Here is a 24,183-nt window from a genome sequence, read left to right as displayed (position 1 = left end):
TCTTCTTAATATTTTTATTGTACTTTTTACTACCTTCCATTATTTTTTTTCTAGACTGCACATCCTCGCCCAGCCATGAACCAAGATTTTAATTTTGAAGAACTTACCATTCACCAAACATAACATAAATGAAAAATAACTAATACTATTTCCTTTTTATCAAAAATAATAAATTAACATTTCAAATAATATTTTATGTGTAAATACCATCATCATCTTCTTCAACCAATTTGAGTAGAAGTAATTAATTTTTAAATTTTTAAATTTTCAACTTATATAAAACTCTTGCTCCCAAAGTTTGTTCTCCTTAATATTTTTATTGTAGTTTTTACTACCTTCCATTATTTTTTTTCTAGACTGCACATCCTCGCCCAGCCATGAGCCAATACACCTAACAGCATGACTACAAACGCACTTGATAGCCATTATTATTATTATTATTATTATTATTATTATTATTATTATTTGCATCCTCATAGCTAAGGGTGTAAGTAAAACATGAAAAAATCAATAAACCAATTCAAACTAACCAAAATTAACCATATTTGTTCGGTTTTCAAAAATAAAAAAGGTCGATTCGATTTTGAAAATTTTAAAAATTGATTCGGCTGATTTTTGGATAAAAAAATGAACTAAATTGATATAATCAATTTTATATGTAATAAAAACCAGACCAACTAGATTTAGAGTGAAAAAACCGAACCAAACAAAACCTTTTGAAGTCAATTTGGTTTAGTTTTCGTGGATTGGTTTTGACCTAACTTAATAACCTTTTTTAGTCCTAAACTTGGTTATAGATTTATATTTATTTTGAACTCAAATCTCATTAATTTAAGTTTATAGTAAGTCATGTCTAATTCGTTTTTAAAATTAAATGAAACCAACTTAGATTTGATGTTAAAAATATATTAAATACACTTAGAATTAATTCGACCATAATATAAAAACTTTGATAAAATCTAAAATAAAAAATTTTATTAAATATCAAACAACTATATGTAAGTTTTTTAGTTTGATTCATTTTTTTGGGTTAGGAAACAAGAAATTCGAAAACCAAATTGACAACATTGGTTTTCAAAATTTTAAAACTGAACCAACCTTTTTTATTTTTGAAAACCGAACCAATTTGATTGATTTTGGTTTATTTGGATCGGTTTGTCGGTTTTTTTGGGTTTTGCTTATACCCCTATTGAAATGTGAGTAGATATTTTAGAGAAAAACAAATGTGAAAACAAAGCTCCGATTCTGCCATTGGCCCCAAAAATTCCTAACCTACAGGCAGAAACAAAAGGCCTTGTAAAAGAAAAACAAAGCTCATTCTGTTTTGTAGGTACAAAGAGGAGGATGAATCATGCATGGGGATATGGGGGTTCCTATCCCACCTTTCAATCTTTTCTCTTCATAAGAAATTAAAACAAAACTTCGATAATAGTAATTGAATCGATTCCTTAATTTTCAATCATCTCCCCTAATAGTAAACTACTTTGCACTACAATCCCAACTTGGGTCTTGCAACGATAGTCACAAATGAATACCCTTTATGAGTAGGTATTTTTATGGACAGATCCCCTTGAGAAACTGAAAACATATATATCCACTAAAGCAACCAAAAAGACGAACATATATAAAACAAAAACCCCAAATGCCTATATTCTTCTCCCTTTCTTGCTACTGCTTTGGCCTGCCATAACTCCTCACACAATCTCAAGCTGGTAGGTGGAGCTTTTCATTGTTCTTCCAGCTGGAAACCATTAAAATGGAGTGAGACCAATAACAAAATCAGCCAGCATACATTGAGATTGATTGAAAAAGATCAAAAAGTTTGGTTACCTATGGAAATAATAATAGAAGAAATCAGCATAAAGCAATGTTTGAACAAGCCCTGATATCCAAGCTGCAAAAGTAGAATTATTGCATAAATGAGGTGTTGACATGCATGATTAAAAACATGAATATGTGCATGCCTGTGCATACATATGCATATGAGAAAGAGAGAGAGAGAGAGTCATACTGATCCAATGGACATAGTGTGGCTCCGTAAAGTAGCGGTAAATCCAATTTAAAATGTACAAGGCTCGATATGCACTGTAATAAGAGAGGTAGAAACAACAAATATATAAATTTTTAGCAAAACTTTGATGAAATAGTGGCTGAGATAAACCCTACAATGTGGCATCCAAATAATGGCAGTTAAAAGTTGCTTGAGATTCTTCTTGCAATACACTACCCAGGAACAATAACTACGAACAAGAAAGAGATGCAACATGCACGAGAAAATCACTCACAATAGAATTTTATAGCCAAAGGGGAATATACCTTGCATGACCAGGGAACAATGTTAAGTTTAGCCAAATAACATGGCAAAAGTCCACTGCCTATAATTTCCAATAATCAGCTTTAAAGGACTTCAAAGGAGATAACATACATGTGTTTGGTAGAACAAATCTATGTTTCCATAGACAAATATACATAATTTTAATATTTATATCTGAACTCCTGCTGCAAACTTAACCATCTGGTTTTGAAGTATTAGATTACATGGGCAAATGTGAATAAAATTTGATGCAACAGCCCAACACCATGATAAATGTAGTAAGACTATAAATAATGAGTTAAAAGTATGCTATCAGGATAAAAGACCACAACATAAACCAAACTAGGGGACATGCATGTGGTCGATCCAATCATCTCCAAGGAGAACTATCAAAGCTAGAGTGCCTGGGCAGCCTAGAGCTTTCTAGACCCATTCAAAATAGAAAATCTCATGACTAATCTCTGTCTCACAATTCAACTTAAATGTAAGATTAGACTTCTCATTTAACCTCAAGACAATGTCACAAACTAAGCACATCTTATTTCAGCTCTGATTAAATCTTGCCCACTAAGCAAGATTCAACTGTAGGCTTGCATAAGAGTTGCATGACGTAATATCATTCTCACACTTCAATTTAGATTTATGCCCTGCTTGTTTGCAGACAAAGAATAGGAAAATATAAGATCTAAATTTAGAATCATCAAATTTTCATTCCTTGGCACCTAGAAACAAAACAACTGTGCATGTTCTGGTTAGGTTGCCTATTTTATTATAAGGCATGGTTTAAAAGCCCCCATGAAAGTAAAGGCTTCAGCATGGCTGGCTGGTGACAATTAAAAAGATCAATACTAATAACTTGCTATAGTTGAGGAGGCATTCCAAAGCCTTGTGTCTTCACCATTGTATAATGTGTTGTAGTTATGGAGAATTGATTTATTTCTCCATTGCCCAATGGCTATATTCCTTTGACACAGATAATTTCCAATGGTTTTTTAGGCCCCTCCTAAGAGTGCTGCAGTTGTGAAGACTAGCCTTCTCAGGGTTTGGAGAACATTAGGAACAAGGTTCTCTGGTGAATGGCCATTTGCACCATTCTTTAGTGATCTGGCTAGAGATAAATGTCAGATATCTTTTAGACAAATGGAGATGCATAGAAACACTATAGGAGTCAACATTCTCTCTCCTCTCTTTAGGCCTTGGCTACACAGCTCATCATGGAATCCTATTGAGTACTATTGTGTTGAATTTGGGGATCAGCCTCTTCAAGTAGCAGGAGGGTTGTGGAGGCTCTCCTGGAGTGAAAATCTCTTCCAAATAACTTTCTCAAGGTCAACTCTGATAAGTGGTCAATAGGCTTATTTGCAAAATCCCTTTTTCTCTAGAGCCTCTATGGAAGATTTGCATATGACACCATTTTTCCTCTAAAGCCTCTACGGAAGATTTGCAAAACCTTGTTAATTATATGAGTTTTTAGGCAAATATCAGGGCTTAAGATCAATTTAGATAAGAGTACACTCTTTGGCATCAATACAAGTTAGGATTTGGTCTCCAAGTTGGTCTCAATGCTTGATTGTAAAGTCTCACATTGGCCTTTATCTTTTTTGGGTCTTCCACTAAGAGGGAATCTAAAGGCAAGCAGATTTTGGGATCTAGTGGTTGATAGAATCTTAAGGAGAATGGATGGGTGGAAAAAAAACAAAAACTTTTTGCTCTTTAAGGGTAGAATAACTTTAATTCAGTCATGCTTGTCTCACATCCCTAGCTATTTCTTATCTCTTTTTAAGATTACAACATCAATAGCTTTAAAGATTGAGAAATTGCAAAGAAATTTTCTTGGGTTTGGTACTGAGAAGGGTAAAAAATATCATCTTATCAGTTGGGACATAGCGTGTAGACCAAAGGAGTTTAAAGGTTTGGGGTTTAAGGAACATTTCACCCGTTGGCATTAGGTCATCAAGTATTTATGAGACACATTCTAAAGGATGGGATACCAACATGTTGGTCAGATGTTCACATCGATGTACTTAGAAGGCCATTGCACAAGTATTCTAATATTTTTCTTCACACCTGCTTTCATTTCGGTAATGGGCAAGAATTAATTTTTGGTGGGAAAATCAATGTTTCACAATATTCAAGTCTTTATAGAGTTATTACAATAAAAAATCTCACCATATCACAAGTCCTTGGTAACTCTTCTTCTTTTTCGTGGAACTTTAATTTTCATTGCAACCTCACTGATTTGGGAATTAAGAACCTTGAAAGATTTATGTCCTCTCTCACTCTTGTGCACTTGTCTCTATCCATCATGGACACAAGAGTTTGATCTTTATCCTCTTCATATTTTTTCTAAATAAAATAGTTCTCTTTAAATATGTCCAATTTATATAACCAATTCCTTTTTCTCCAAACAATTTTTTATGGAAATCAAAAGTCTCATCTAAGGTCAAGACATTTGTTTTGATTAGTGGCACACAAGAAGATAACACAAATGAAATGCCATAGTTGAGAAGACCTTACAAATCCCTTAGTCTTGATTGGTGCATCTTATGCATGGGGAGTGGACAATCGATCAACAACCTTTTTCTACATTATTTTATAACAATAAGGCTATGGCACATGTTATTCAGTCTAGCCATTAGATGCCACCCTCGACTATGTGCGACATGATGACAACTTCATATAAAGGTTTAGGGAGTTCTATCAGAGGCAAGACCTTAAAGCAAATCGCTTATCTCATACTGCCTTAGGTTTGGGAGACAAGAAAGAAATGTTATGATCTTGGAGCAAAAGTGGAATACAGTAGAGATGTTGTGGGATCCATGTCACTTCTATTCCTTCTTCTAAGACTCTTGTATCAATGCCTCTAAAGGCATTCTACTCAATGTTATTCAACATAGTTAACATTTGTTCATAAATCAAAAAGGTTGGGGACACAATGAGAGGAGCTTAGTTTGGAATTGAGATGTCACCTATGTGTATCCTTAAGTCGACTAAACAATTTTGTATAATTCTCCTTGCATAGTAGAGGAGTTTACTCATACTTAGATTAGTTTGTTGCATATTGTGGGGAGGACCCCTCATCCTTCTCATTTACCTTTTATAACATTAGTAAGTCTTTTGTAGTTAATCAAAAAAGAAAAAAAAAACACATTTGAAAATGCTCAAGTCCTATAGAAATCATTGCCATATCCCCATCCTTGAATTCATCAAAAGGTCTCCTGAGATTAGCATAAGCCTTGTATGTTTCAAAGCCAGCTGCAATGCTCTCATATATTTCATTATGAACCTCCCTCACGTGACTAGCAAATTGCATTTGAAGGAAAAGGAATTAAATCAATGGGCTTTCAAGGTTGCAAACCAATAAAAATTTCAAGAGGATTGTGCCCTATGGTCCATATATGGAACAACACAAGCAAATTTGGTCATGGGAAGTAATCGGTTCCAATTGCCAACATGGCCATCACTAAGCATTTTAGAAGATCACCATGGCTACAATTAACTTCAGTTTGATCATCAATTTGTGGGTCAAATGAGGAAGAGAAATTAAGTTAGGTGAGGTAATCCTAGATTGCATGGCAAATCGCTTTTCTCACAATGCCTTGGATTGTATAGTGAGAGAGAAGTGTTATGATCTTTAAGGAAAAGTGTTATAGAGATTTTGTGGTATCTACTTCACTTCTATCCCTCCATCTGGCCCTCTTGTACTGACGCCTTTAAAGGCATTCCATTCTATGTTATTCAGCTGACTTGGCATTTGGTTTGTAAATCAAAAGGGTTGGGGACAACAATAAGAGGAGCTTAGTTAGGAATTGAGGAGATGTCGCCTATGTATACTCATGTACCTCTTTTTCATAATTACCACTTGGATGCTAAAAAGATGTATTTGATAGTAACCAATTGCATAGCTACCAACACGTATGTGCCAACTGTCATGCCTTTTAGGTGCAAGCAAAGCTAGCACAATACATGGACTAAGACTTTCACTAAATAAACCTATTCGAAAGTAACTCAACTTATATTTTAAACATTGCATGCTCTAATAGATTAATAGTAACCCAATACAAACTGACATAGGTTAGATAATTGAGAACCTTACATTAAATCAATGGTATATTAAACTTCACACATTGGTGGCAGCACATTGGATAAATCCTCCACTGCAACATTTGAAAAATTAAACAGCAACTTGGACTCTTCCAAGGCACTTCGTCAGTTTCTATTGGGTTAGATTTTTGTTTACTTTGGGCCTTGGCTAGGATAGCATAAACAATACCATTTTCCTTATTCTACCTTTTGAACTTTTTTCTTATTAAGAACAAGCATAGGCTTCTTTTGAGTTCAACAAAATTCTTCAGCTTCTAATCTTGACGTTTCTTTATTTGTTCAATTCTCATAGGCTTCACATGTTGTAAATGTGAAATGTAACCCTTCTTTAACTTATGGAATCAAAATAAATAACAAGAAATCAACCAATAAAGGGGCTAGAGTACCTAGTACCTAACACCTTTATGAGGGTCATGATAAAGGATGGTCTCCATGAGTGGCTGGTTATGTCATTTGATCTCTCTAATGCACCTAATGCCATTATAATGGTCATGAAATGGTGCTCCAAGCCTTTATATGTACTTAACTGTAGCCACCCTTCATGTCACTCTTTGAGAAGATTGTAAAACCTGCCATCGTACCCAAGATATCATGAAATCTAGGTATTAGAAACTTGCATTTGATTGTACTCTTGTTTAATGCATGGATACAAACACGTAAACAACAACTGTAATCCTTTTTAGATGTAAGCAAAGATAGCAAAGCCCTAATCTCACTTGAGGAGTCATCCGCTTCATCATTATTCATTCTTGTGATCTCGTCTTGGCATCAATGTACAAATTTCTTTTGGGGATTGTCATGCATAGTTCCCTTTTCTCTACATTTAAAGCAACGGACTTTGTTGTCTAGCTGTTGATCATCATAGAAGCTCTATTTTTTGAATCAGCTGCAATATTAACTTTAGGGCCAGCCTACATTGTAGTTGTTCTCAGTGCTCTCCCATTTTCATCATATTTTCTAGTACTTGTACTCCCTAACTAGGGTAGAAAACCTTCTAGTTAGTGGCTGTTGCAGATACTTTTCTACCTTCAAAGCCAATTGGAACACTACGTCAACATCATAGAGACATTGTGTTACCATTTAGCTGTCAATTTCATCCCTCAATCTGGTATTAAATTGATAAAGAGTTTGCCATGGATATTCAACTTATACAGAATTTCAGCTCCTTAAACTTGTCCATATACTCAATCAGTTATCATGTCTACTTTCTTAAGAGTGGTCATTTAATCATAAAAATCATCTTGCTAATCATAAGTTAGGTATGTATTTTTGTTTTAACTTCTATTTCATCTCAACTCAATGAATATTTCATGGCTATCCCAAAATTTTAGACTTGTTCACCTCACCTGTTCACTAAATTTGAACTTGTTTAATGAGTTTCATAATAGCAAATTGAACCTGCCTTTTTATCCATCATATCATACCAATCAAAGTACCTCTCCAAGGTAGCTAACAAATCTGAAAAGGCTCGTAAATCAATTTTTCCAGCAAAATCTATTACTTTACACATACTTTCTTTGTAATATCACCAATCATGCCATGTTTATCATGTCTCTCATGCCAATCTAGCTCCATGACATCATTTGCCATATCTAAGAGAGTAGTTCAAGGTCTTTCAAGATAGGAGAGAGAGTTGAACCAAGTCGTTGCTCCACTTTCTACCCAACACACATGCTCCCTTCAACCTTCCCCATAATCATGCAGAGAAAAATCATCACCTAAAACTTAGACCACCTATGGTTATCATAGTGGTTTGATAAAAAAAAAAATAGTTATCATAGTGCTATTTTAGGCTCTGATATCAAATTTGGTGATGATAAAAGTTTCAGCACTATAGAAATTGTTTCTTTGTTTTATAATGATATGAGAAATCAAAGAAACAAAAGAAAAGGAATAAAAAGAAACATCCTTTGACAATCACACATAAGGTACACTAAGCAATCACACTCCAAAAAGAAGGCATTTGCACCCTCAAAGGAAGGATAATAGTTGCTAAAAACTTATATTAGAATTCTGGTTCTCGGATTTCCTTTATAGACTCTTTTAACTCTCTTCCCTAATAGGACAACATTCCTAATTTTTACCTTTCACAAGAATAGGAAAAGAATATTACCTAGAAACTAAAAAACAAACAATAGAAATTTTCCTAATATAATAAGAAGGCTAATAGAAATAAAAACTTAGCAAAAAGTGAACGATCAACTAAAATAGAAACTGAACAAGCTAAGTATGGTCAGTCCCAAGAGGAACTTAAATCATTGTTAACATCCCAAATTAAGGCTTGGGCACTAGAACAAGCCTTTACTCTTGTAAATCTGCAAAAGACATTTCAAATTTGCTCAACCTCACAAAGTTAAATCCTTTTCCCAAACAACAAGAATGGGATTGACTATTGAAGCTGAGATCCTTGCTTTAGTGGACGTTCAAGTAACACAACTTCATGGTAAGGGAGAGTCTATGTTGCTGACAGCATGGACATCTTAAGAGAAGTGCAAGTCATGAAAATCTGATTCATGGTTGCACAAATCTATGGACTTTACTATCTTCATTTCTTCTTTGAGTCCCTTCCATTTTATGTACAGAGCTCTAAATCCTTGTCTTCTCTTTAATATTAGGACTCTGATAATCCTGATTCAAGGGCACAATGATGCCAATGTTAGCATACATGGTGGTAATGACAGTGGCAGTAGTGACAGGCAGTGTCTCCTTAAGGACTTCGGAAATTTCTACCAGCAAGGCATATACTTCTCTAAGAAATTAATCTGATATTATCAGACAAGTGAATGTAGATCCCATGGAACTATACTGCATTAATAAGTACAAAGAAAAAAATAATAAAAAATAAAATAAAAAGAGGTCCCCATCTGCCATCCCTGTTAGATTAGTTCTTACACAGTTATTCTTTTTTCCTCCATACTATTGTATCCATAACACACATCAACGAGAAATATTCACAAATTTAAACACTGGCAAAAGAAGTTTATTACAATAGATATTGTAAATATGACATCCATCATGATTAGACCTAGGTAACCAAGAACCATCCTATTTAAGTCCCGGTCAATATGCGTGTCATAGTATTTCTAAGAATGATGAATGTTCCTATTTAACACACATCAACGAGAAGTATTCAGAAATTTAAACACTGGCAATAGAAGTTTATTACAATAGTTATTGTAAATATGATATCCATCATGAATAGACCTAGGTAACCAAGAACCATCCTATTTAAGTCCAGGTCAATATGTATGTCATAGTATTTCTAAGAATGATGAATGTTTTGGTCTTGTTTCTTCCAAAAGCTCCGGATTCTTACCAAGGAATTTGAGCTGCTACTAGAAGGAGGTGGCTCCAATGTTTTTCTTTCTCAAGAGAACCGCAAAATAATTTAAGCCTGATTATATCAGAGACAAACTATAAACGCTAGTCTTTGTAATCTCATCCCCTAGATGACAGTTGGATCAAAATCTCTCCCTTTTTCTCCAATCATCTTCAACCCCACTTATTTACTTATTTAAAGGCAAGAAAAGCAATAGATTAGTAACACCCAAAAAAGGTGCACAAAGCAGACAAGATGTAAACAAGGGCACCATAAGGCAAACAACAAGATGAGGGAAAACACAAAACACTCCCTCCCCTTACTTGCATCCTAACCAATTGAAAAAATCTACTGTAAATGTGGCACATCCTCTATACTCTTTGACCCACTGCATAAGCTCTACATTGTCAAAAGCCCTCCTATTTTTCTTTTTCTAAATAGCCACGCGCCCCGCCCCCCACCCAAAAAGGAAAAAAAAAAAGAAACAAAAACAAAAAGCACAAAGGAGTGGCTTTCATGCTTTATTTCATGCTGATGAAAAGTCGATGCCAACTGAGTAGAGTTGTTTTAATTGATGAATTTAGCATCCATACAATTCCAAACAAGGAATAGTCTTGCCTCATAACAATGAAGGAGTATATGCTCAACAGATTCTTCCTCATATTTGCACATAAAACATCCATTCACCAAAGTCCACCCTCTCCTCTTTAATTTATTCATTGTCAAGGTTCCTTTCCAAACTACTTCCTAAGCAAAAAGGCTTAATTTTGTTGGAACCCAAGGATACCAAGTAACAGTCACTGGAAAAGCTCTGATCTCCCATGCTCCAACTAAGAGTATTAGGATTTAACTGATAAGTTGTCACTCTTAAAGGCCATTCACACCGCCCTCCTTAACATCTCTTCTTACAGAATTCCCTTGCAATCTTAGAAGGAATGCTTCAAAATCATCCACCTCCTAGTCAAGGAGTATTCTTTGAAGGAGCTATAACATACAACAACAATAAAGAAACCCTCAAAGAAGATCCCCACATTATATTTTGTCCTAAAATTTTAGTCCATAACCCTCACGTTTCTTCCCTAAAACTTCCATATAAGAATTTGCTTCCAAAGAGATTCCCTTTTAGACATAAACCTCCAATACCACTCACTAGGAAAGCCTTGTTCAAAGCAGAAAGATCACAAATGCCCATCTCCCCTTTCCTTTTTTTTTGCATACAAACATTTGACTAATTCACCAAGTGAGGCTTTTCTTAAAGAATTACCCCTCCCCCAAAAGAAATTCCCTTTGGATGTTTTCTAATCTTATGCCCACCCTTCTTTGAACAATAAGCAGTAACATGAGACAAATGAGGTGACTCCACAAGGTACTATTAATCAGAGTTAACCACCCCCCCTTTTGTCAGATATTGTAGCTTCCACATTGCAAGTCTTCTCTGAAACCTCTCTGCCATATGTCCTAGACCACCTTCAATTTGTAGGATATTCTCAAAGGGAGAAGCAAATACATGGGTGGGAGCATCCCCACTTACGGTCAGTAAAGCCTCCACATCAGAAACACCCCCAATAAGAATCAACTCACTCTTTTCCAAAGTTATCTTGAACCCAAAAATGGTCTCAAACCACTTTAAAATCCAACTAAGATACATCATCTAATCTTTGCATGCTTGACAAAAAATCAGGGTGTCATTAGCAAATAAAGGGTGAGACACTTTGTCCACCCCCTCACCACCTCTACCACCCATCTTATAGCCCAAGATGAAACCCCCCCTCCCCTGTTGTCTTAATAAAACAGCTAAGAGCGTTCATCATATTCACGAATAATAAGGAGAAAGAGGGTCTTTTGGCCCCTTAGAACTTTGAAAAAAGCCAACAAGAGTACTATCAACAAGCACTAAGTACCTAAATGTAGAGATACACCATTAACTTATCCAAACCATTTTTGACCAAAATTCATTTTCTTCAAAACTGCAAGAAGGAAACCTTAATATACATGATAATATGCCTTCTCAATGTCAAGCTTGCATAAAACGCTATTAGAACTACCTTTCAATCTCCAATCAATGACCTCATTTGCAACCCTTCTATTATTGTAATATTTTTCCTTGTTTTTTTTTTCACAGGAAGAATCAACAGCAAGCTTTTACATCTGAAAATCCTTGAATGCATACTATTGTTTTTCCTTTTTCCCATTCCAAAAGCATAACAGAAAAGAAATGGGTAGATCGAGACTACATTGGGAAATATTTGTTTAAGTTAGAAAGGTTTTATGATCAAATTAAATTTCAACCTGTGATTCATTTAATAAGTAATAGAAAAATCAGCTTCTTCCATTAGATGACCAAGGAAAGAAGTGAAAATGATCTAACATAGAAGTTAGATAAGGATGATAATTTTTTATTCTGTACAATCAACCCCAACAAGTTTGGTTGCTTTAGCTCTTCTCTCCCGTATTGATGAATCCCCAATCAACTAGACTTTGAAGTTCAAACTGGTTGTGATTAGCATTGAAAATTTTTCTAGAATGATTCCTCACTTGATTAATGTCCTATAGGTATGTAAATCATCTTTGCTTACATTAAGAACAATGATCTACTCTTTGTAGTATCCACCCAGACTCAATTTGTTAAAAAAGAATGTCGCATAAGAAAAAATTTTGCATGAGAACATAGAAAAGCAACAAAAAGAGAGAGATAATGTATTTAATCAACAATCCAAGCTATTTGACATTATATGGAAGGTATGAAGAAAAGATTAGGAGCCAACAAAAGCATATTAGATCATACTTTGAGATGAAAAAGTTCAATAGTCTAATGGTAAAATATATAGCTTTAATTAAAAGTGACAACAAACAATAATATCGTCATGATAACAAATGAAAATCATTTGTATTAATGCAACTTCATGAGCAACAACACTTGGCTGGGAATTGACAGAACAAAAGTTTGAAAATGGTTGATTACCCAAGGAGAAAAACATATTGTCCTGTCAAGTTGTCAATATTTCTAGTCCTTTGCAATAAAACCAGTTGAGGAAGTATGGCAACAGCTTCCAAGTATAAGGAAAATGCCCACAATACCTGCTCAAATATATTGGATGGAAGTATTTACGAAAGTTAAAAAAAATAAACAAAAAATGAGGCACTGTGATAAATATTTGTTTCCAAAAAAGGAGAATATTCAATGATACCATTTCTTTTCATTTTATAATTACTAAATATATCAATGTGGTCTTCTAGTTACAGAGAGGATTATAAACAGTAGACTTTTCTGAGAACATATATAACCTTTGTATATAACAATAATTAAATGGAACAAAAATGCATACCTCTAGGAAAGTGAACTTCTCATTCATAACTAGGGCTAAAAGTAGGCAAGGAAGCACAAGGAAAAAATGGCGAAAGGTGTCTTGATCCTTATCATAAGATCTTCGAACAATCTTGTGGTGCCTTATGTACCAAACGATTGAGAACGAGCTTCCCAAGAATATTAATTTCATTACAGTATTATAAAGTGAGATATAATCAGTAAATATATCCAAATAGCGAGTTGCAAAAACAAGAGCATAAAGTTCTTGAGTCTTTAGAGAAATTCCTGCATAAAATGGAGGAGCCAAATATCATGGATTAAGTCAAAACAGTTTGTTACAGCCAAAACGTAGGAGCGACCAGATTAAACACTGAGGTGAAAGCCAAAAGAACATATTGCAAGCTAATTACCAATGAATAAATTACAATAGCACACTAGTCCATGTACACAAATATTAAAAAAGTTTTAACCACATAACAGCAATGCTTATGTATATTGCAATTTTCAAATCCAAGTAATAAAAAATTACTAAGCAAATGAAGTATGACCATTTCAAATAATCAAGTTGAGGATAGGGTTACACATACATAAACACGCAAATCCATGTAACAATATGTTAACTAAATGTCAAGGTCTATACACACACAATTTAAGTGAAAATTTCAAATACTAAACACGAGAGTCACAAACCATATATGCACACATCCATGTAACAGATATCCTAATAACAAAATATCAAGCCATGTACCTATAAATTCAATATTTCAAATTCAAGTAACCCAAAATTACTATCAGCAGCTTAAGTATCACAATTTCAGTAAGTCAAGATGAGAATCAGAAATTTATCTCTCTAATATAAATCCTAATAAACAGATGATCCTAACAAGATAACTATAGACAGTACCACAGAAAAATAATTCTTCAGCTTATGGGTGATCTATTCAACTGTGTTAGAGATCACTTATAAAACAAGAAATTAGTAAATAATAAAAAAGAATAGATGAGTTAAGCTTAACTGCAAGATTTTATGTGCTAATGTTGCATGGTAGATAATGTTTCTAGTAAAACAGAATATATCATATGCTGGATCCAACTTTTCTGAGGAATCTTCAAGATTGGATGTATAGATAGTGGGAGAATTCTTCAGAAATAGTTAGGTATGAGATGATGGGTTAAGTAGTAATGAACAAAATGGAGTGTTAGTGTGAACTTTTTATTATAAGTTATCAACTTATTTAGGAGCGGTTTTCACAGTTAAAGAGATGGGTAAATTGACAGCACCACAAAAAGTGGTTTTTTTTATTTTTTTATTTTTTTCATTTTTCGGAAGCAGTTTGCAAGAGCATTCCAAACTTAGATCATGTCATGGTAAGAGGCTGGAGCTTGACTTATTGGTGTTGCTTATGCAAAAGGAAGAGGAACTAGTGCATCACCTTCTTATTCATTAACCAGGTAGCTCTGGAGTTATGGTCCATGGTGTTTATTGCTTGGATCACTAAGATCTGGAAAGAGGTACCAGAGTTGGAACACAGTACACACACACACACACACACACACACACACACAATGCATGAGCTGTCCTCTATATTTGGCCTAGTGCATCAGGAAAGAGAGGAATAAGATGACTTTTGAGGGATATCCCCAGAATTAAAGAGCATGGGATGCTTCCTTTACAATCAATGCTGAGATGGTAGGTGACTTGTGGATTTAGTGGATAAAGAGATATGATTTTCCTTTTTTTTTTCATTCCATATACAGTTGAGATTGCTGCTTCTGAATACATTTTTGTTGCACATGGGTTGCTCCTTATGTAGCACAGTTTTAATCTAATTTCTTTGTTACCAAAATAAATAAATAAATGATAGAACTTGTCACTGCTAAAAGTAAAAAACATGACGATTAATTTTCATTGATATATATTGCTACCAATTGGGGGTAGGCAAGAATATCACTAAAAATATAATCTAAAATTAGTAATGAAGAATCTTTTTTCGTTGTTAGGCCTTTTGCCCAGATATAGTTGAAAATACATGAAACAGAGAGATCGGAATTGCTAAAAATCTCCAAGAAGAAAGGAGGTGGCAATTTCATTTGTCCAACTTATTATATTAAGATGATAATCTCATGTCCAGATGTATATTCAGACTGCTTTTCTCGTATTATTTACAAAGATGTTGGGTCACGCAGAACATTCTTGGACAATCCAAACATTGTCACAGAGATACCATTTTCCATTAGATTCATTTAAGACCATAGCTTCAAGGAAATTCTAGATCATAATGTCTTCTAGCACAATCATGCCCTACATTCTATTTGGCATTCCACTTATTCTGAATAAACCAAATCTTCTTAACAATGCAAGAGTTCATCTTCACAAGTACCATGAAGATATCACCCAACTTTCCCCCGTCTTGCCCTTAATTGGTGCCATCCCTAACTTCTTAGGAATGTGTTCATTTGCAATTCCCTCTATCTTATTTTACCACCCATCTATCATAGACTCCTCATTTTTAGCACCATTATTTTATGAACATTTTGGTAACCGCCTATCATTTCACACCATAAAAGCAAGGTTGGCCTCACAACTGTCTATAAAATGTCTCTTTAAGTTGATGAGAGCACTTGTTTATCAAACAAAATTCAAAAGCATTTACCCACTTCATCAGTACCCTTTTAATTTCATTGCCCTTTTTAATCAAGTCATTTGTATTGATGATCAATCCATAAAAAAATAAAACAAAATAAAATAAAATAAAATAGAGAACAGCACTATCTGTATATCTCCTAGTCATTAATATTCAAAATCCATTAGATTCAAATCAAGTTCTCATCAAATTAGATTATGTTGTATGCATACCAAAAGAAAAATATAAATGCTATAATACAAACTCTCCATCGTCAACAAAAAAAAAAAAAAAAAAAAAAAAAAAAAAGGAAAGAAAGAAAGAAAAATGCTAGTCACCTAAAAATCAATTTGCTAAGAAAAATGAGAAAATATCCAAGTAATCATGATTTTGTGCCGTCCTGAGGCGATTGTTATCACAAATTTTCTCCATCCCCATAAACAAAACTGTCAAATATTTAAGCAAACCCAACCAATTATCTAAATCACACGAGTTTCTAACACTCTGATCCACAGGTACATAGTCCAGACACAAACCTTCACAGACAACAATGTGAATGACATAATACTTCCATCATATCCCACGCTTCTCAGAGCATCAAGCGTTCCACCAGTGTTTGGTTTCTCAGAAAATGTAGGGAGATAAAAGAATATAAACGGTCAGGTCTCAATATATCGTAATTTCAGTCCCGTAAAACAACCCCACTTATCTTTATCTGACCGGAATTCAACAATTTCCAATAAAACATCATAGAATTAGAACCCAAGATCTAAAAATCATGGTTACTCTTTATTGCTGCTCTTATCTCAGTTTTTTCAGCAACCCAACGTGGCGAATCAATGTAGAGATCCGAGACACAATAGAAAAAAGAAACAGCAAAATGATAAATAAATAAGAAAAAAATGAACAAATGAGAGAGAGTAGTGACCTGCGCATGATTTGATGGTGTGAATTTTGAGAAGTAAAACCAGGACACTGGCCAGATGGGTCATGTCCCCTGCTAATCTGAAAATGTTCATTTTCCCTTTTTATTTTTGCTGAGTGTTTGGATCACCGGAGAATTATGGACTCCAACAGACCTACAGGAAAAGCTTTCCCAGAGATCCGACTGATCCAACCAAACCAAGGACGGAATTTTTTTTTTGTCTTGGGGTTTTTAGGATTTTCCTCTCTTTTCTCTCCTCTCTCTGGTTTTTCCTTTTTCTCCTTTTTAGTTTTTCTCTATAACTTCCCTGGAGCTTAGGAGAGTTCAGGAAGGCACCACGCAACGGTAAAGAATGGATGGTAATAAACCCCAGCCTACCCCACTCCTGCTCGCCATGTGACTTATTGGATACTTTTATCATTTTAAAAATAGGCAAAATTATTCCTGGATTTTTTTTTTTTTTTTAATATTCAACAATTCTCTTACTTCCTTTCCGGATTCATCCCCTTTGCTAAATAGTAAATACACTCATTTTCTCATTTTAAATTTTAATTTTAATTTTTTTTAATGAATTATAATAATTCTAAAATTCACATAAAATGTGTACTTTAAAATAAATATTAAATTATAAGAAATAAATATAAAATAAATAGATGATAATTTTCAAATGAATAATATATTATAAATTATAAAATTAATTAAAAATACAAATTATATGTTTGTTTTTTAAACAAGAATAACACTATATTATTACTATATACATATATATCATGATAATGGTTAATAATATGTTATTTAAAGTGATTTATCAACCAAAATGTAATTCTTTTTTTCTTTCTAAATACATAAATAAACCAACATTTTTTCATTGTATACATTTACTTTTCCATTACCATGCGAATATTCTAGATCGATTTCATCTAAATTCTCATTATAATTGATGCATTTTTTTAGTTTCAATTTATTTTTAAAAATGATTTGGAAAAATTTATTTTCTAAATGAGGAAAATTAGAAAAATATAATTATATGTAGAGAATACGTTGACATAATTATTTTATATGATATCTTAATCACAAGTCTTTTGAATCACCCAATAAGATACATTATCTCAATCTTATGAGATATCATTATATCTTTATTGAGAATACTTATTCCTATTAGCCTCCATCAATGATGACCTTATCCATAGGAAATATATAATCACCTTATATACTGGTCAAAACCTCCTAATAATTTCAGCATAGACTTAATATCCTTTTAAGGTTGAAAGTCTATATAGTATAGCAGTTTGGTGAATCATGACTATTTGATAGTCAATGTCATAATTCACCATAGGTCTTATCCAATATGTAACCATACACACTAGTACACTCACCATGAGAAATTCATCCCGATAACCAAGACCGATCATTCCTCCAATTAGAAGTTAGTATACTATAACCTTATATAGATTGTCTAAGTTCATAAACTAATTGTGAATAACTTATTAATTTTACAAGGAGCCTATGACTTGAATATTCTATGCAACTCCTATTACACTCAAGTCATATATAATGTAAATGATGGATACATAAGTAAAAACTCAAGTTTAATTTTCTTACATCATGTCTTGCTTTTAAGGATTATATCTCAACACCGACTCAATTAGTTCCCCTGTACTTCAACCAGCTACACCAAAAACACTTTTTTAAGACCAGATCAAGGAGAAAAAACCTCAAGAAGGCTTCCAACACTCCTTAGAAACCCTTTAAACATATTTTTGAAAGAGTTAAGCCTGGGTTTAGAGAAAAACATGAAATCTTATTTAAGTATTATTACTTATATGAGCATTCAAGTCTACATCATTTGTATTGTATTATGTATTTGACTTGAGTGCATTAGCAATTACACAAAAGATACAAGTTATGAGCTCCTTGCAAGTTAATAAGTTTAACGACCAATTTATGGACTTAAGTAATTCATCTAAGGTTGTAATATACTACCTCCTAATTGGAGAGATGACTTATCTTAGTCAGAAGTATGGATTTCCCGTGGTGAGTACACTAGTGTCTATGATTACAAATTAGACAAGATTTATGGTGAGCCATGACATTGGATCGATGGTAACTATTGTTATGATAAACCCTTAAAAGTATGACATGATGTAATAGAATAAGTTCTAATTAATATGTTTATATATTGTGATTTTTTGTTTCCTTTTATATCTTTGATTGTATTATTTATTATTTGAGCATTCACGCCTACATCATTTGCATTGTGCATGACTTGGTGCATTAGAAATTGCATAAATGAAATAAGTCACAATTTCCTTTCAAGATAGTAAGTTGTTTACAATCAGTTCATGGAATTAGGTAATCCGTATGAGACTATAGTGCACTAATTTCTAATTAGAGAAATGACTTTTCTTGGTTATTGCATTGGATGAGTTTCCTATGATGAATGCATTAGTGTATATGGTTACACATTAGATAGGATTTATGGTGAATCATGACATTGATTATCAAGTAATTATGATTTATCAAGCCACTATACTACATGGACTCTCAACCTTAAGAGAATCTTAAATCTGTTTTGAAGTCATCAGGAGAATTTGACTTATGAGTGAGACCCTAAGGTAGTAATATATCCCCTATAGGTTGGGTCACTATTAAAGGAGGCTGGTGGCATTAGATATTTTCAATTAAGACACCATGATATCTAATAGGATTGAGATAATGTGTCCCTTTGGGCGATCTTGAGGACATGTGATCATGAAATCTATTATTATAGTAATTCCTTAAGTGGAATTTGACATATGTTTTTATAAGTTAAAGTATGTCAATTAATAATATAGTAGGAGGAGTTACAACTCAAGGATTTGAAAAGTAATCTTAAGAGATTGATAACATATATCTCATTAAATAACAAACACTAGTTCATGAGGATTATTCATGTAGTGGATAGTAATTCATGGACTCAAGTTGTATCTCATTGTAATTTTATAGGATATTGGAGTGTTGTTAACTCTTTGTAGTGGACTATTAAGTTAACTTTAGAATTAGATTTTTGAAGAAGTTAGTATTTTCCTATGGGTCCTAATGGTCCTCACTTGAGCTCTTGATTCATATTGGCTCAAGTTTAGAGAAAAACATGAAATCATCGAATTTTGAAAAGTTAAGAGTATCGCTAGGTTGATAAAGATAGCACGTGCCTATGATCTAAAGGTACACTAAAGTTATTATATTACATAGACTCTCAACCTTGAGAGAATATTGAGTTAGTGTCGATGTCTTCGACAACTTTAGCCTATGCATGAGATCTTAAGTTGGTTATATATTGCTTAGTGATTGGGTCACTATTGATTAAAGTAGATGATAATAAATATTCTTAATAGATACCATGATATCTCATAAGATTGAAACAACATATTTCCTTGGATGATCTTAAGGACTTGTGACCATTAAATTTATGTTTGCAATGATTCCTTAAGTGATATTTGATATATGTCTTTTATGGACAAAATTATATCAATTGATCATAAAATTGAAGGATCTAAGACTCAAATATTAAACAAAAATCTTGAGAGGTTGATATATGTTACCTTGTTATATTATGAACACAAATTTATGGGAAGCTTGCATGTAGTAAATAGTAGGTGAGAAATTGATTAAATTAGATTTAATCAATTTTATTTTGATGTGATTGTTGGGATTGAGACCTAGAAAGTATGACATGATGTAAAAGATAGAGATTCATTTATAAATTTATTTATTTATGTTTCTTGGTCTCTCTTTATTATACCATTTGCATTAATTGGTTATTTGAGCATACACGTTTCACATCACTTGCATTGTTCATGACTTGGGTATATTAGGAGTTGTACATAAGATCCAAGTTATGGGTTCCATGTAGAGTAATGAATTGTCCATAATCGGTTCATGAATTTTGGCAATCCATTTGACACTGCAGTGCATCATTTACTAATTGGAGGAATGACTTGTCTTGGTTATTAGGATAGTTTTCTCATGACGAGTGCACTAGTGCATGTGATACATATTAGACTGGACCTATAGTGAATCATGACGCAAGACTATCAATTGTCATGATTTACCAATCTACTATATTGCATGGACTCTTAACCTTGAGAGGATATTGAGTCTATGTTAAAACCAACAAGAGGCTTTAACTTATAGATGAGCCCTTAAATTGGTCATATATCCATATAGATTGGATTACTATTTATGGAGGTTGGTGACAACAAGTATTCTCAATAAAGGCATCATGATATCTCATAAATTGAGATAGTGTGTTCCATTGGGTGATCCAAAGGACATGTAATCTAAAAAATTATGGTCATAACATTTCTTTTGGTAGAAATTTGACATATGTTTCTTGGAGTTAGAGTATGTCAATTGATCACACAATAAGTGAGACATGTAACTAAAGGATTGGAAATGTAATCTTGATAGGTGATAATACTATTTTGTTAGATTATGACACTAGACCATGGGAAATCTGCATGTAGTGGATGGTAGGTCATGGACCCGAGCTTCGTCTCATTGTTATTATATAGGGTACTAGAGTGCAATTGATTCTTTTTAGTAAAATATTGAATCAACTTCTAAATTAGATTTTGAGGGAGCTAGTACTCCTATGGGTCCCAATGGTCCCCATTCTAAGCTCATAAACCATGATGACATGGTTTATGAGGGTTGGATTGACTTTTAATTCTCTCTTGTGCATAAGAGCATTTTGATAATTGCTCAAAGTTGCACAAGGAATAGTGAACAAGTTATTTGTATTAGGCTAATTAATTATTTAGATGACTATGTATGATTAATTAATCAATCAAGACCTGTTTTAGGTTAGATTAAGTGACCCAAGCCTTAGTGGACTCAAGTCACTTAAGCCCAATAAAAGACCCCATAAATCCCCCCTTAGGACTAGGGTTTTCATCACTTTTTGGTGAGAGCCATCTTCCACTTCTAGAGAAAGAGAGCCTAGGATTCCTCTCTTCTAAAACCCATACTTTGGAGAGCCAAGATTGTGGTTCAAGTCATTAAGTGAAAGATCTTGAGTATATAAGACCTCTATATTCTTCATTCATCTTCACCAAGCGAAATTGATTTGGGAACATCCAAATCAAAGGTAAAGTTTTCTATTGACTTTTCTCTAGATCCTAGAATGTTAAAATTTTGATTTTTTCTTTCATTACATAAGATCTAAACACCTAGGGTAGTTTGCATGTAACTATACAATCCAGGCTATGGGAACGAAGAAATCTAGGGTTCCCAATAGTAATGTATTAGAATGTAGTTTACTCTCTTTAATGGAATGTTGAATTAACTTTAAAATTAAATTATGAGGGACTCAGTATTTTCCATGGGTCCTAGTGGTTCTCACTTGAGCTTATAGTTTTTTGCTAGCACAAAAATTTATGGGGAATTGAGTTTAATTAAATATATGTGTGCATAAGTCATTTTAGTAAAAACATAAAATTACTCAAGAACTTATGATTATCTATTCTAGGTTTTCTAGTTTTGACTTATTAATTAATTGGAGTCTATTAGAGTTAATTAATTAATTAGGATCAATAAACTAGATTACATGACCAAACCTATGTTGAGTCTAAGCCACTTAAGCCTACAAGAAACATTACATAAACCCTATTAGGATTTAGGTTTAGTTTCCCTACTTTAGTTCTTCCATCATTCTCTAAAAACCCTAACCACCTATTTCCTTCAAGATTATGTAGTCACCTTAGTGTCAAGGATCAAAGACCGAGTCTTCATGATCCATGTGTCAACCATAAATTGATTTAGAAACATCCACATCAAGGTATAGTTTTTGTTTTTTTTTTCTTTTGAAAAAATGTATTTGCTTCTTATTATACTTGGGTTTAGTAACCATAGGATCTTAGATGCATGCATCTATGATCCTTATCCTAACTTAGCAATATTCTCCTTTTTATGATGATAAAACTAGGCTATTTAGATTTTTAATCAATACTATCAAGGCTCAATCAATTGGTACCAATATTATTTCGAAACAACAAGACGAGATTCCTTTATCTATCAATTCTATTGAACCACATCAATTATCATTTTGATACTAAAGAGCCATTACAATGTAATATGTATAAATTAATGATATTTAATGAAATAAAATCTTTCATGTAGCTTCATAATGAGTGTACACTTATAAAAATCACATTTCTTATCAACCGACACAAGATAATTAAATTTAATATCCCAAATCATATTTTATATATATATATATATATATATATATATATATATATATATATATATATATATATATATATATATATATATATATCAATTTCTTCAATAAAATAACTTTAAAATGTCTATTATACTTCTAATTTCATTTCTAATAGTTTTATTCTTATATTTCCACGAGTTTTGAACAATTTTTGGTCCATTGATATTTTATGTCAACATATCCACCGATATATCCGTAAAATCTAAACACTAAGCTATTTTCATCCTTGTAAATATAATTCCAAAAAGCATTGATTATAACATTTTGTTTTTTTGCTTTTCAGGAAGTCTACTATGCAGAGATTGTTTAACCAACTATATACCTTTCATGGTTTCCGACTATAATAATTATATATTCTATATAACTTTCCGAATTTAAAATTCTCTTATTTCATAATCATTTTTTTTTTCTAATTTTATATATTAGAAAGGAAATTACAAATTCTTTCTTATATAATTAAATTTCTCTATGATTTTATATTTTGAATTATTGCTTATATAATCATTTCTACAATTTCTTATATTAAGGATAATTTATCATTTAACGAAAGTTTAACTTTTAGTATTTATTTAGATGCATTTCTTGTTTTTTTTTTTAAAAATAAAATAGTAATAATATTTATATAAGATATAATAATTCTTAGAGATTGACAGTTAAAAATAATCGTTTTAAATGTTTTTTGTTTATTTTAAAAAAGTGAAAATAAAAATAAAAATAAATCCAAACCACAATAAACGTATAGTTTAAATTTTTTTTGCATATCTATCTTCCTAATTTCAGGTATTGTGATTGATTGTTTGAAATTGAATAAAAGTATGACCTTTTACTCATAGTCATAGGTTAAAGTTTTAAAGTCGGAATCATGTTTCAACAACATGCAACATTTGTGGCATCAAGCAATCTTTTTGTGGAACACTAAAAGTACATTTGACAGTGATTTTAGGAAGTGTTTCTAATATTTTTATCACTTAAATTTTTTTATCTTTCAAGTATTAAAGATGATAGAAACACTTTCTAAAATTACTAATAAACACACTCTAATATTAATAGAAGGAATTCTCAAATTTTTCATTTAGGAGTTAGAACTATCTTTATTTATTTATTTATTAAGAATTTATTTGAAGATTTATTTATGTCACGATGTTATTACATGATGGAAAAATCCCTAGAGTGCAATCACTTATTATTATTATTATTATTATTATTAAATATCATTGACATCATCTTCTAGGACATTACATGAAACATATATTAAAATTAATTAGTTAAAAGAGATGAAATAATCTCCAAATTTATGAATGTAATTCTTCTCAAGTTTTTACTTG

The 24,183-nt window shown here is 32.5% G+C and overlaps 1 protein-coding gene across 1 annotated transcript; it reads right to left on the bottom strand.

The window, feature by feature from the left end:
- Positions 1-1,347: 1,347 nt before the first annotated feature.
- On the bottom strand, positions 1,348-16,914 carry LOC117914668 (ER lumen protein-retaining receptor). The gene is made up of 6 exons (XM_034830098.1): positions 16,597-16,914; positions 13,064-13,329; positions 12,700-12,815; positions 2,012-2,085; positions 1,831-1,894; positions 1,348-1,741 (listed from the first exon to the last, which is right to left on the bottom strand). Exons 1-6 carry the CDS (start codon positions 16,685-16,687, stop codon positions 1,705-1,707), a joined length of 648 nt encoding a protein of 215 aa, XP_034685989.1. The 5' UTR covers positions 16,688-16,914; the 3' UTR covers positions 1,348-1,704.
- Positions 16,915-24,183: the final 7,269 nt, after the last annotated feature.

The sequence above is a fragment of the Vitis riparia genome, chromosome 5 (genome assembly GCF_004353265.1).
Source record: "Vitis riparia cultivar Riparia Gloire de Montpellier isolate 1030 chromosome 5, EGFV_Vit.rip_1.0, whole genome shotgun sequence".
Classification (NCBI taxonomy): domain Eukaryota; kingdom Viridiplantae; phylum Streptophyta; class Magnoliopsida; order Vitales; family Vitaceae; genus Vitis; species Vitis riparia.
The sequence above is the reverse complement of the archived record's forward strand: the minus strand, read 5'-3'. Positions and strand labels throughout refer to the sequence as shown.